General features: G+C 38.4%; 3 protein-coding genes across 5 annotated transcripts in view; 2 read left to right on the top strand and 1 right to left on the bottom strand.

Moving 5' to 3' along the window:
* Positions 1-3,683, top strand: part of rsrc1 (arginine/serine-rich coiled-coil 1) — a 105,800-nt gene extending 102,117 nt beyond the window's left edge. The window contains exon 10 of the mRNA XM_057350496.1: positions 2,396-3,683. Within this exon, the coding sequence (XP_057206479.1) occupies positions 2,396-2,488 (93 nt within the window). The 3' untranslated portion in view covers positions 2,489-3,683. The remainder of the gene's footprint in view (positions 1-2,395) is intronic.
* Positions 3,684-6,086: 2,403 nt separating this feature from the next.
* The window catches only part of LOC130564418 (NACHT, LRR and PYD domains-containing protein 3-like), a 38,250-nt gene continuing 30,279 nt past the window's right edge, over positions 6,087-14,057 (top strand). For 2 of the 3 annotated variants that reach the window (XM_057350494.1, XM_057350492.1), the window contains exons 1-2: positions 6,087-7,211; positions 7,705-7,770. The gene's annotated coding sequence lies outside the window, so the exon portion shown is untranslated. The remainder of the gene's footprint in view (positions 7,212-7,704; positions 7,771-14,057) is intronic. The other variant, XM_057350495.1, reaches the window with a different exon arrangement.
* Positions 8,693-10,845, bottom strand: LOC130564420 (uncharacterized). Its single transcript, XM_057350497.1, has 2 exons — positions 10,303-10,845; positions 8,693-10,117 (listed from the first exon to the last, which is right to left on the bottom strand). The coding sequence occupies exons 1-2, from the start codon at positions 10,810-10,812 to the stop codon at positions 9,827-9,829; spliced, it is 801 nt and encodes a 266-aa protein (XP_057206480.1). The 5' UTR covers positions 10,813-10,845; the 3' UTR covers positions 8,693-9,826.

The following is a 14,057-nucleotide window of genomic DNA, read 5'->3' as shown; positions in this document are numbered from 1 at the left end:
GATCTGTGAGAAATAGACGCACCGTGGTCCTTGATGTGCATCACCTGGCCAAGGACTTGCGAGGCGGTAGATCTTGTTCACTCCTTCTGGTATATCTGGTCATGGATTCGCTCTATGATTCGCTCGTGTTCTTTTCCGTACACGCGGTTGTTGAGCTGGATGTCATCGGGGGTGAGGGAATAAATTCTGCATCGAGCAGTAGCCTCAGGTCTCGACAGTGCCCACCATTGAAGTAGGTCGTGAGATGAGGGGCTCGCTTCTTATCAAACAGATCATCTATATCATATAATCACAACTAATTGAATGACTTGTATCATGAGACAGCCAGTCTAAACGCGTGTGTTTAAACGCGTGTACTGTAAATGATTTTGTTTAATTACATTGAAGATGACACGTTAAAGGGACACTTCACCCAAAAATGAAAGTTCTGTCATCATTTACTCGCCTTCGAGTTGCTCCAAATCTTTATAAATGCCTTTGTTCTGATGAACACAGAGAAAGATATTTGGAAGAATGCTTATAACCAGACAGATTTTGCCCCCCATTGACTCCCACGTAGGAAAAAATGCGATGGTAGTCAATGGTGCCCCAGAACTGTTTGCTGTCCTACATTCTTCAAAATGTCTTTTGTGTTCAACAGAACAAAAAAAAAATTTTTCTAGTAATTTTTCCTACTACTGGAATCAGTGGGGGGCGAGATCAGTTTGGTGTACACTTTTTTTATGAGTAGGTCATAAATAAATAGAGCATAATGATTGTCTAATATGCATTTACTACTGTTGTTAGTTCTTTGCGAGCGTATATAGGTTATGCGAAATCTAAGAATTTGTATACACTCGCCGTTGCTGAACAGAGGACTGTAAGACACTCCAAGTCGCGCCACTATTTTGACAGAAAAATGTAATGACAATAGTATCGTGCATTTAAATATGAACGCATCTTTTTTATAGCATTAATAACGTGCGAATGAAAAAGCAGTCACTAACCACAAGCGTCGTATTAAAGCGATAAGACATTTGTAAATGAGTTAATCGTTCGCGAGCCCTTAACAAAGGGAACGCATGTTTTGTCTCTTCACTACTTTGACTTTCCGGAAGGCCTGTGATCACTAGTTCTTTTTCCCCAAGACTTATTCTCTAACCCCAATCCATAAATGGGGAATTTTTACAGATCCACTACTTGACAACCCACTCAAGGCCCTTCCCGTGCACCCTCAGTAATATCGGCAGACAGAATTTCCTATGAAAGCGTGCTCCATCTCGCTCGCTCCGCAAACTGGGTTATGTGTGACGAATGCAGATGAGCTTGACAGGCTGATCTATGGCAGCAATATGCCCGAGGCGAGAAAGCTCTGATCACCAGTAATGATTCAATCATTTAGCCACTACTGTATCTACTGTAATTTCAAACTCGTTAGCCGCGCGTCACCAGGCGCAATAAGAGTCAGAGGAGGCTCATTGTTTCATGTCGTGGAATCACCTACATACAAGGAAGCCGACGACAAACATATGCAGGCCATTAAAGCTACATGTGCGTGTGTTTCCCAGTCAAACAAAGACCCCGCAACACGCGCTACGGGGGGATCTTAACCTGATGTAAATGATACTTTTCTCCCCGTAAGATGCACACACGCGCGTGCACAGAAGCGTGCGGCGGGATGGAAGTGATCAGTCTTTCGAAAGTGCAGATTTGATTTTATGCCTCTTGTGTTGTTTGGATGAAGGAGATGAGTGATGAGTGTTGGAGAAGAATCCGTAACTTCCAAACTTAAGGAACTCATAAGCACAACTAATGTGGGAATCACTCAAATTCTTCCTCCACGCTGACATCCAAATCAGCCTTGTGCATTTTCCTGTCTGATGTGTTTATGATGCAATACCATTTACACTTTCTCTCAATCGAATCACGGCCGTGATTGTCTTATATTAAGCTAACAATTAGAGACCGGGCTTGAAATCAATGGGAAACATTTGTTTTGATGGGGGGTCGCTTGTTTCTGAAAGATAACGTCGTCGTTACAACTTGGCCAAGATATGTGAGTAATGAGTTCGTTTTAAAGGGCATCCAGGAAATAGTCACAAAAAAAGAAATACAACTTTTCTAAATATAATACGTTGACGTCAGATATACGTATGAACTGGAGCATGTTGGACTACTTCATTTGTTAAAGTACCATATGTGTACATATAGTACAGGTGAATAGTACAGGTGACTTATACATACTTAGGATAAACTTGATCTATTTCATTGTAATTCACTATTTAAATAAAAAGGCATTTGTTTAATTCTCAGCGTGATCGTCACGTTCTTGCAGTGATATTCTATGATGTGCAGCAAATTCATTGTAATCAAATAGTCTTTGAATTGAACTGAAATGGCTCTAACTCTCTTGCAGTTATTCTTGGATAAAGAGCAGGCAGAGAAGATGTGGGTAAGCAGACTTATTTCTCTTCGTCACGAGAGACTCATGGGAAGTCCGGTACCCTGATGATGCCCGGCATCTCCTACAACCCCAAAACCGCTGTTGGCATAGTATAAACAGAATTATTGTATCCATTGTAATGCTATCAGACTTGTGTCTTTTTTTCCCTGTTTTATTCGTCCGTTCTTTTAAGATCAAACACATTTTAGTGACCGGCTGTTGCTTTCTAACTTCACACTGTTCGTAGGATTTGGTTTCTCTTCTGTCTCAATTCACATTGTGCATTTAGTGTGCTTGAACATATCTAAAGAATAAAGTGCTACTACACCACCTGGTGGTTTAAATGGGAAATATGTACAGAAACTCCAGTGTTTCAGTGGATATTCATTGATAAGTACTGTTCAACTGTGGGTGTTATGGTTTCCAGATTTCTTCTTTTTGTCTATATTAAAAAGCCATCAATACAGTAGTATTATTCATAAGTAACTTTTAATTCATGTTCTCTTTATCTTTTTTATTGTTTGGTTGATAAACAGCAGAAAATAATAATAAACCAAAAGAAGGCAATTCTTCTTCCCATCAGCATTATTTTATGACAATTATGTGCACTTTTTTTCTCTAAAATCTGTTTAAAATGTTACAGTTTTAATTGTTGCGAAGAATTTTTACTGGTGTCAGTAGGCTTAAAATGTGACTAGTTCAGAGTGCTTTGCGGTGCTCAGTAGCTAATTTATTTTTTACATATCTCTGTACAGTGTCTGACCATGAACTTTTACTTTAGGGATAGTTCACCCAAAAATTCATTCTCAAAATCATTTACTCACCTTCGAGTTGTTCCAAATGTGTATAGTTTCTTTGTTCTGATGAACACAGAGAAAGATATTTGGAAGAATGCTTATAACCAGACAGATTTTGACCCTCATTGACCCCCATAGTAGGAAAAAATACTTGAACACAAAAGAAGACATTTTGAAGAATGTCGTACAGCAAACAGTTTTGGGGCACTTTTGACTACCATTGTATTTTTTCCTGCTCAATGGGGGGGGGGTTCTGGTTATAAGCATTCTTCCAAATATCTTTCTCTGTGTTCATCAGAACAAAGACATTTATAAAGATTTGGAACAACTCGAAGGTGAGTAAATGATGACTGTAAATGAGTAAATGAAATTTTTGTATCCCTTTAACACCACAGGTGTGTCAAGCTGGCGAATGCATGCACCCTTTAACTAATAAACATGCCGGTTGAGAAAGGCTAAGTGATTTTCTTGTCTGAATACTTCTTATTGTTATAAAAATGCACTTTTATTGTAGGTGACCAGACGTCCCCGTTTTCCGGGGACAGTCCCCGTTTTACAGCACGCCCAAAACAACCAAAAAAATACACTGAAAAAGCCCGCTCACCACATCCTGCGGAGCAGAGCCGATCCTTCCTATACGCAAACTACGCAGGATGTGTAGGGCCTCTGCACCACCAGGGGGCCCCCTTGAGTACCGAATCAAAAACACTAGAATTGTAAACAAGACGCTATTTTTATAACTTGCGGGTTAAACTTTACAGGAGTCATTCGGAAATTTCCTTTTTAATACTTCATTTAATTAGGCTACTACTCGGTCGCGGACATCATGTACAGGAGTGCGTGATGTGATGATGCGTCTTTGCATATGGTCATGGCTTTAAAACGGAGCTATCCGTCTGTAGCAGAAGAAAACGCCAACAACGCGAAGCAAAAGAACAAGAAGGCATGTGTTTTTGTACTATTTCAAAGTCTTATTTAGTTTGGGCTAATTATGCAAGTACAGATTTACAAATTCAGTATTAGTATATCCACTGGCATAAAGTTGGGTGGACGTTGGACGTTCGATAGTCTAAATTTAGGGACTGTCTCCAAAGTTACATAGGCTACACATTAATATACACGCTTCTAACTTAAATAGCATTTAAAGGGAATGACTTACAGTCACAAAACCAACTGTACATTTTTCATGTGAGCCTCTGCTATAATGCACACCACTGCAATCCACTGTATTTCGTTTGCCCATGATAATAGGTCATTTTTGTGTCATCACATTTATTTTTGTTAATCACTCAATTGGTTAGTGTGACAAGCAGAGCGGGACGAGGGCCATGAGGGAACTGCTCGAGGCCGGTGACGCAAATTGCACCGGTCTCTCGTCCTTCACTACTGTCGTTCCTCCTTTTATGCTTCCGGAGCTCCGCCGCGAGAGATGCGAGACCGGTGCAACGCACAATTGACGTGACTCGCGCCGTTTCCTCACGGCCCTCGTCCTGCTCCGCTTGTCACAGTTAGTAAAAACACACCGCATTTCCATGTTAAAGTTTTTTTTGACAGCTGTGTTAATTGTGTTAATTGATTTATTATTTTTTATAGCTTACAGTTATGTTTGTATAAATTTAACTATGACAAGGGCCCCCACAAAGGTTTGCTTAGGGCCCCCAGACTTCTAGGATCGGCACTGCTGCGGAGTACAGAGCAGCCATATAGTGTGTAGTGATTATTTACACCAGCAGAGGGGGCTGTAAGCTACTCTAATCACTTGGTCGGCGCGCCGCTTAGCGATGAAGAATGTACGATGAGATATGAGAAAGCGTCATCAAATTATAATCAAATATCAAAAGACTAGAGTCAAAGTTATCGGGTTCAAGGTACTAACTACTCATGTTAAATTAAAGTAAAATTGTTTCTATGTGTTATATAACAGGGTAAGGCCAGGGAGCTCAAACTGAGCCTAAACTGCAAATATAAAGCTTAATGTAAAGGTCCATTACCAAAAGCACAAACATGTTCTTTAGAAAGTTTCAATTACTTGGTACTGATAGGGAGGCCGAATGGGTTGATATTGAACAGAATTCAATTCCCAGAGTCTCCCTGACAGTCCTGCCATTCATGGATTTGCAAGCACAAAAGGGAGTACGGAAAAAAAATAGGTGGATACATCATACTATTAAAATCTGGTCTACAATACAAAAAAAGTTTAGAGGAGCAGTAACCTTATCACGTGCTATACCTATTAAAAACAATCCAGATTTTATTCCCTCCAAATGTGATAAAGCCTTTGTGAGATGGGAGGAGAATGGCTTAAAGATAATAAATCCGCTATTCGATGGGGAAATTATGAAACCTTTTTCTGAATTATGTGATAGGTTTAACTTGAAATCCAATGATTTCTTCAGATACTTACAATTACGACACTACATTAAAAGTCATAAACATTGGGATACAATTAAAAAAATACCAACAACTGTTGAAAAATATTTTATTAATATTAATGAACATGGTCAACCAATTAAAAATCATATAGCACACATTTACAGAAAGTTATTGCAAGATCAATCCGATGACACATTCCATATTAAAACAAACTGGGAATTAGAGTTAAACACAAAAATAGAAGACGAGATGTGGACTAAAGCTGTCATAAAGATACTAGCAGCCAAATGTGGAATGAATTTGATTGGAAAATGAAAATGATTTTTTAAAGTCTCCATTTCTAACAAAAACAAATTACAATTAAGTACATAATTTGGAAACATTTTTCTATGAATATAATATTTACTATGTAAAATATGGAAGTTCACCACATAATCATATTTTACATTCATTAATATATGAACATATAATTTCTTTAAGAGATAACATATAAACATTTTTGGGGGGTGCAAATAAAAAGGAGCTAACATCAGACCAAAATTTTAGAGTTTATAACATTTATAAAATAAATTATCCAAATTTTCCTCCTGCATACAAAAAGTGCATTTCTTATAAAGGGTAAATTTTGTGCAGAAATTTAAAGTGCACTTCTTTGATTTTGTTATAGATACAGAATTTATATCGAGCTAACTAATTTCCAATCAATATCTGGGATCTGAGCATTCAAAAAAGGTTTTCCTCTAGGACAGATTTTACGCTTGGATTGAAAAATTAATCTATTTTTTTTACTGGAAGGGGAAAAGAGTTTAAAACCATATTATGTTGAATGTTATGTTATGTTGAAAACAAATCTTCCAAGCCAAATTTGATAATGTATCACAAATAATGCAAGATATGGGCATAAATCTCTCAAAACGTTGGCGATTAATTCACAGAGTAATCAATTACCAGGAAACACGTTTTTAATAAAGTTTGAAGAGGTTATCGGGTGACACTGATTTGGAGCGACCACAGTGTAGTCTGTTTATAGCCTCAGTATTATTTTACTTCTGCCGATTGAATTTAGGCTTCAAAAATAGCAACTATTGTGTTAATCTGTAAAGATTATCTTAATAGACAAAACGTGTAAACCTCATGAACATTTCTTTATCACAGATCTTATTTTTGTGATCTTCTGAAAGTCAATGGGAAAATGCATAGGCTTTTGGTTGAGGGAACCCATACGGAAATGTAATATATTCACATATATGTGAAACACTGCTGAATATATTGAAATATATTTTGAAAACTGTATTTGGACTGTATTTCTGCACTGCAGTCAAACTAACAGCAGCCATTTTAATTGTTGTTTGCCATATATGGGTCTTTCTGCTAATTGGCTATTAAATATTGCCATATATGGGCATATTGATGTGTGACCTCCTTAGCTCATCAGTCCTGAGGTAAAATTTCTGGCAAGATAGTGTGAAACTGCAACATATAGCATTGTAAAAACAGAGAATATTTGCGACTTTTTTAATTTATTTTTATTTTGAAGATTGTTTTGATAAAAACAACGATACCTTTCATGGAGTGTGTCCAGGAAACACAAGGTGGCTGGCCGGTCTAACGTTACATTGGTATGTAGCTGCTTTAATTCCTATCTCTTGTAAACATTTATGTACCTTTCAACATTAATGTAAAAATGTCCATTCTATAAATTACCTTATAGTGACTCTGTGTTACATCAGTGTGCTATAAAGGAATTACTGGCGACAGAACCAAATCAATTATTCTGCTAATGCCACAGTTACCACAGATCAAGACATTGTTCAGATGTTACTTCAAGATGTTTGTTGACCGCGTTACAGTTCCATATCACCATATCGCATAGTCCTACTCACAAAAGCATTTAAGGACAAAAACCTGACAAATGTCTTGAAATCTAACATGTCTTGTAGTGTGCATGGTAACTGTGATGTGAGCCCATAACCACAGGCCTGTAATGAATTATTCCTTTCTTAAATTTCTATTACAGGAAATAATTGTCTGCACCGTAGTTACAAAGTCAGTACCACTTTAGTAACCATGGGGATTAATCCAAATGTTTTTATCTTCTATGTTATTTTGCAGACACATAAGAAGGCAACTGTTGGACAGTTGGGCCGGACCATGAATCCCATGGGAGAAAGGAATATGGTCAGTGTTTCACATATTGGATAATACTGGATGTATAATTTCGTATGAGAATTTCTGTTCCAAATTCAACATATATGATCAAAAACAACATGACAACATTGTCAGAGCAGTCCCTCAGTCGATAATCCAGATGTCAAACAGTCCGTCTCAAAGTAATGTAATCCCTTGTCTTCCAAAGATTTTGGTTAATGGACTTGCGATCACCACTTTAAATTTACCCAATACAATAATCCGTAAAGCTTTTGTTAAAGAGCTGTATCCTTGTTTTTCAAACGATGAAATAAAAAATTGAGAACTAAATATCTTAAATTTCCAATTCCACCTAAGGCAAAGAAAGTCCATTTTAAAATCATTCATGGTATGTATCCTTCTAGAGAATTTTTAAGATGTCGATTTGGTACTATAGTAGACTGTAACAGTTGCTCATTTTGTGTTGATAATATTGAAACAACCGAATATCTCTTTGACTTAGTTTGCTTATGTTTTTTGGGAGGATTTGCATTACTGGTTATTTCCAAAATTTGACAATCTTACTGAGTTAAACCTGTTTGGTTTGTTTTTGAGGGATAAAAGAATCGTGTTTTTACATGTAAATTTCTGAAGACGATTCCCAATTTCTCCATATTTCACAAGGAGATGAATGCTATTTGTTTGTGTAACCTAGTGGAGGATTTGGAACTTGCGGAGAACCCCTAGTGTTTTTTTCCCTATTCTGTTAATAATTGCAAATGTATATAATAATTGTTGTTTTGTAGTGCTTGTCTGGTGTCCGTTTCGACATCTGCTCTTTTGTGCCAGGCCACTTTTGTTTGTAAAATTTTGAATGTTTGAAAAAACGTCATACTCGTGTCGTTGCTCTAGCTTTTCCACATTAAACCGCAACTAAAGTTATTTCTTTGACAGATAAACAAACTTGCTCAAAACAAACATTATTTATTAACGTGTTTTTAATAACATATCTTATTAGATTTAGGGTAACATATTTAACTGTGATCATTACTTACAAGCGTACACTTGTGATGACATGGAGAGCAAACGTTGGTGACCACGGGTTGCAACTTAACTCTCCAAATTGCGGCCAAGTATATAAAGTGGGAGGAGTCGGATCTGGATCCAACCACCACCCTGGATCTCATGTTCTGCAGTGAGAACCTTCTCGACCTTACACAATCAACATGAGGGATGGAATAAGGATTATATTTTTTATTAATGTACAAACCTCAATAAAAAACATTTATGCCATGGCACAATACAATTCTTAACCGATGTATTAGTGTTGATATGGCATTTCTAAAACACAAAACAAAAGTAAAAGAGTAACAAATATATATATAAAAAATAATACTAAATAAAAAGAGTGAGGGTCCTAATTGAATAACAAAACCATATCCACCATAGACACAAAATTAAGGGCATTTTTATTTGTCATAAACCTAAGAGAAGTTACCAGTGTTCTTAAATCGTTGAACCAACAATTGAAATGTGGTCAGGAAAAGGATTTCTGCTGTGACAAAGGATTTATTGTTTTTTCCGCAACAGCTTCATTCCAGCTCGGAAAAATTACATCAGAAGTGGGAGTTATCAAATTTCTGAGAGCACGGCTGCGTCCGAAATCGCCTACTTCCCTACTATATAGTAGACGAAAATGAGTGAGTCATGAATAGTATGTCCGAAACCTCAGTAGGCGAGAAATACCCGGATGGTCTACTACTTCCGCCGAGATTCGTGAGTGTGGATCGGATGGACACTTCTCTATCCCATGACGCCACGGGAGCTGAGCAACGGTCAAATTTCACAAGTAAATCAAATAAATGTAGCGGAAAACTTCAAGGCGGACTTCCGTTTCTACGCTCACGTGTAGGTTGTTGTTAATACGTCATAGGTAAAAGCGCATACGGGTCACATGACCATAAAACATGTCGGCTGCAGTATGTCCGAAATGTATTTATACTACTCCCACTCATACTATATAGAACGTACTGTTTTAACGGCCGATAGGTAGGTACTTATTCAAATTCAGTATGCGATTTCGGACGCAGCCCACGTGAAGGCAGCATTATTCTTCTTGTTTTACGGTGATTGGCATCCAATATCTTTGTGCGTTACCGCCACCCTCTGCTCCGGGGTGGCGTTGTGACAACAACTCCCTCATCAAGGAAAACCCGTCCTGAATGGTGCTGGTTAAATTAGCAATGTTTGTATTTATCTGCTGCATGTTGTCGGAGTTGCGTCTAGCGGAGTCCTCCATCAACTCCAACATCCTCCTCTTTATTTGTAGGTCCTCCACTGCCGGATCAGTCAGAATCTTCCTCTTTGGCCTGTCGCCTCTGTGGCTGTTCACCTTTGCCTTGAATAAAGCAGAGGAAAATCACATTATTATTACGCAAAACAAGTTAAGGCAAAAGCTAAAGCTATGTTGTGAATTATGCACTGAAGCAACATGCATCCGTTCTAACTAGGCCAACATCAAACGGCACTGCACAACACGGCTAACTCGCTAAGCTAGAAATCATTAGCCTAGCGTTAACTTACCCGGAGCTGCTTTCCAACCGCAGGAGGAAGACAGTCGAGGGATTCAGTGGAGTATGGAGAATCGGCGGCTAGCTCTACTGTCGATGTAGACGACTCTTCCAGGTCAGTCGTCTCGATGGCGGCGTCGATGCAGCGCGTAGCATGTGACCCAGATCCACCCCAGATCTCTTCGCAAAGCGCATAAAATATGAGCACTACCCGTCCTTGGCCACTTCGACGCCCTTTGTCCACCGTCTGCCTGTATTTGCAGCGTATGCTTTTTAACTTGGTGGTGACTTGGGCTTTCGACAACATGTTAGCACCGTGAGGAAAATCCTTCTCGGTTGGCTCCCTCGGATACTGCGCCTGAAACGCGTCCATTATGTCCGAATATTTTGAGTGACACGACTCCCAGTCAACATTGTCTTGGAGTTTAGTCGACTTGTAATCGAGTGTAACTCTGAGTAGAAGTTCAACTTCGTCGTCGGTCCATACGAACGACTCCACTCTTGCTCTTGTTGCACTCGCCATCTTCTTGTTGTTATTGCGCTTGAACCAACTGTTCTTCTCCGTTTTTGGTGTATCTCGGTGGCAGAATTACAGCGCCACGTACTGGTCTGGCATGTGTACTACATCGGTTTGAGTGGTTTCGTGTGTACGCAGATATTTCTTGCGAAGACTCATATGAAGTCAATTCAATGCCACATATATTTGCAAACGAAAGATAAACATTGAGCAAAAATTATTTTAGTTTGCAATTTTATGAATGAAGTTTTGTAAAGAAAAACTTAATAGGCAATGATGTTGCAGAACATCTTTTCATTTGCAATACCTGACATGGAGAGAAGAACATATATTGCAAAACGTTTGCATTTTTTGACATTTCCTTTAACGCCATGTTCCCAATGGGCTTCATAGATTGCTGAGATTGTTGGTAAATCATAATTCAATTTGAGATCATTTGTTTAGCACTTTTCACAATTTGCATTGTGTCAAAGCAGCTGTACAAGAAAAAACTCAACAAACAAGCATGGAATAAATAAATATATAGCCCTAAAAAGCAATATGAAATAGAGAGAAGTAAAGCAAAAAGTAAAGAATATTAAATACACTGACTAAATCGTCCAAGAATCGATTCCTTGCTTTTGACACCATTTTGATTCCCTTTTTTACTAAAGAATTTTATTTATTACATTTTTTCATTGTAATTAAATTTACATTTATGCATTTGGCAGACACTTTTATCCAAAGCGACTTATATTGCATACTATTGTACATTTGTATCGGAATATGTGCAATCCCTGTGATTGAACCCATGACCTTGGCGTTGATTAAAACACATTTTTTAATGCGATACAATGATCTAAGCTTTCACTTTCGACACATACGTATTTTCTTTTGTTTCTATAACAAAGAACTCAACCAAATATGCCCTTTGTTGATTTTTGTTTCAAAATAAAGCAAAATAATTGTCAAATAACATGAGAAAATATATTTTTTCAAGTTACTCTGTGGACTCAGTGTGGACAAAATGTTGTGCGACTGCTTAGTTTACACGCAGCTCTCTTCAAGCGCACACTTTTACCGTCTATCTGAAAAAAAAGACAAATCAACATATCTACGTGTTGTGTGTATTATGATTTGCACAGACACAGAGGTTAGGATTTTCAATGTGACGCACTACTCATGGTGCTCCCAAATCGTGCACTTATACACTATTCTACGCCATTTTGTAGTATAGATAGTGTGAGTAGTGCGTTCACATTGAAAATTCTTTAAAAATAAGTGCACTTTAAGTACCCGGATGATGCACTTTTTCAGCCGAAAATATTAAGTGTGGAACTGTGGACACTTCACGCACTCAACGGTCACAGTTTCGCTTAGCTGAAGGGAGGCGGGGCTATAGGACGCTGCTCGAGCAAAACTCTCTTGCAGAGTGATAACGCTTCAATCTGATGATGACTGAAGTAATGCTGGGCAAAACATATGAAAACTACATTAAATGTACAATGCACAAATTGATTTTGATTCACACGCATTGTGCCGTGCAATTGACGTCTGGGAAACCGATATACTTCCAGTTAGTATAAAACGGTTTAGTATTACATTTGGGACGATACTACTCTTCTGAAATTCTTACACTGGATGGTTAAGTGCATAGTGTGTCATTTGGGACACAGCTTCCCACTATTTATACTACAAAATGGCGTAGAATAGTGCATTTTTATATGTTTTTGTCAGATGTTACTATGGTATACTGAAGTATAATTACACGCATTTCATAAGTGTCAAAGGCTTTTATTGACAATTATATTAAGTTTACGCAAAGACTCAATATTTGCAGTGTTGACCCTTCTTTTTCCAAGACCTCTGCAATTCGCCCGGGCATGCTGTCAATCAACTTCTGGGCCACATCCTCACTGATGGCAGCCCATTCTTGCATAATCAATGCTTGGAGTTTGCCAGAATTTGTAGGGTTTTTTTTGCTTGAGGATTGACCACAAATTCTCAATGGGATTAAGGTCTGGGGAGTTTCCTGGCCATGGACCCAAAATGTTGATGTTTTGGTCCCCGAGCTACTTAGTTATTACTTTTGCCTTATGGCAAGGTGCTCCATCATGCTGGAAAAGGCATTGTTCATCACCAAACTGTTCATGGATGGTTGGGAGAAGTTGCTGTCTGAGGATGTTTTTGTACCATTCTTTGATTATGGCTGTGTTCTTAGGCAAAATTGTGAGTGAGCCCACTCCCTTGTCTGAGAAGCAACCCCACACATGAATGGTCTCAGTATGCTTTACTGTTGGCATGACACAGGACCAATGATGATCTAATAAATGGTTGATGTAGGTGCAATCTTACTAGCAGCAATAGCCTTGCCTGTGAATCCCTTTTTGTGCAAAGCAATGATGACTGCACGTATTTCCTTGCAAATAACCATGATTAACAGAGGAAGAACCCAGATTTCCAGCACCACCCTCCTTTTAAAGCTTCCAGTCTTTTATTCTAATTCAATCAGCATTAAAGAGTGATCTCCAGCCTTGTCCTTGTCAACACTCTCACCTGTGTTAACCAGAGAATCACTGACATGATGTCAGCTGGTCTTTTTGTGGCGGGTTGAAATGGAATGTACATGTTTTTTTTGGACTAAGTTCATTTTCATGGCAAAGAGGTACTTTACAATAAAATTAAATTCATCTGATCACTCTTCATAACGTTCTGGAGTATATGCAATTCGCCATCATAAAAACTGAGGCAGCAGACTTTGTGAAAATTAATATTTGTGTCATTCTCAAAACTTTTGGCCACGACTGTAGTTCCCTTTTTACGTGTACGGTAGGAACAGCGTACAGTGCCCGTGACGCGAATTTCGTCATCAGAATAGTACAAAGTAGGCGCAGGAAGCACTGTGGCTCTAGCAGTAACAACAAGGTGGCAACCGTGTCCTTGGAGCATTGATACAAGGTGGTTGAAGAAAACCTGACCCCTGTAGGCTTGGAAAGATATTGCAATATGTCGCAATGCGCATGCGTCAAAACCCGTGCGTACGCGTATGAGTCAAAAGCTGTATACTTTGCAAGGCTGTGCGTTCGGCTGTACGCTACGTTTTCCATATATAACAGTATGATAAGTCAAACATAAAATCATCAGATATATAAATACACAGGGAAATGCGTTGGGGTCTAAGTTTGGTTTCTTGATAAGAGGCTTAATGACGGCCATCTTAAAGGGTCCTGGGACATGGCCTAGATTAATTGACGAGTTGATAATGTTATAAA

The sequence above is a fragment of the Triplophysa rosa genome, linkage group LG14 (assembly GCF_024868665.1).
Source record: "Triplophysa rosa linkage group LG14, Trosa_1v2, whole genome shotgun sequence".
Classification (NCBI taxonomy): domain Eukaryota; kingdom Metazoa; phylum Chordata; class Actinopteri; order Cypriniformes; family Nemacheilidae; genus Triplophysa; species Triplophysa rosa.
Note: the sequence above shows the minus strand (reverse complement) of the source record. Positions and strands in the feature narration are given on the sequence as shown.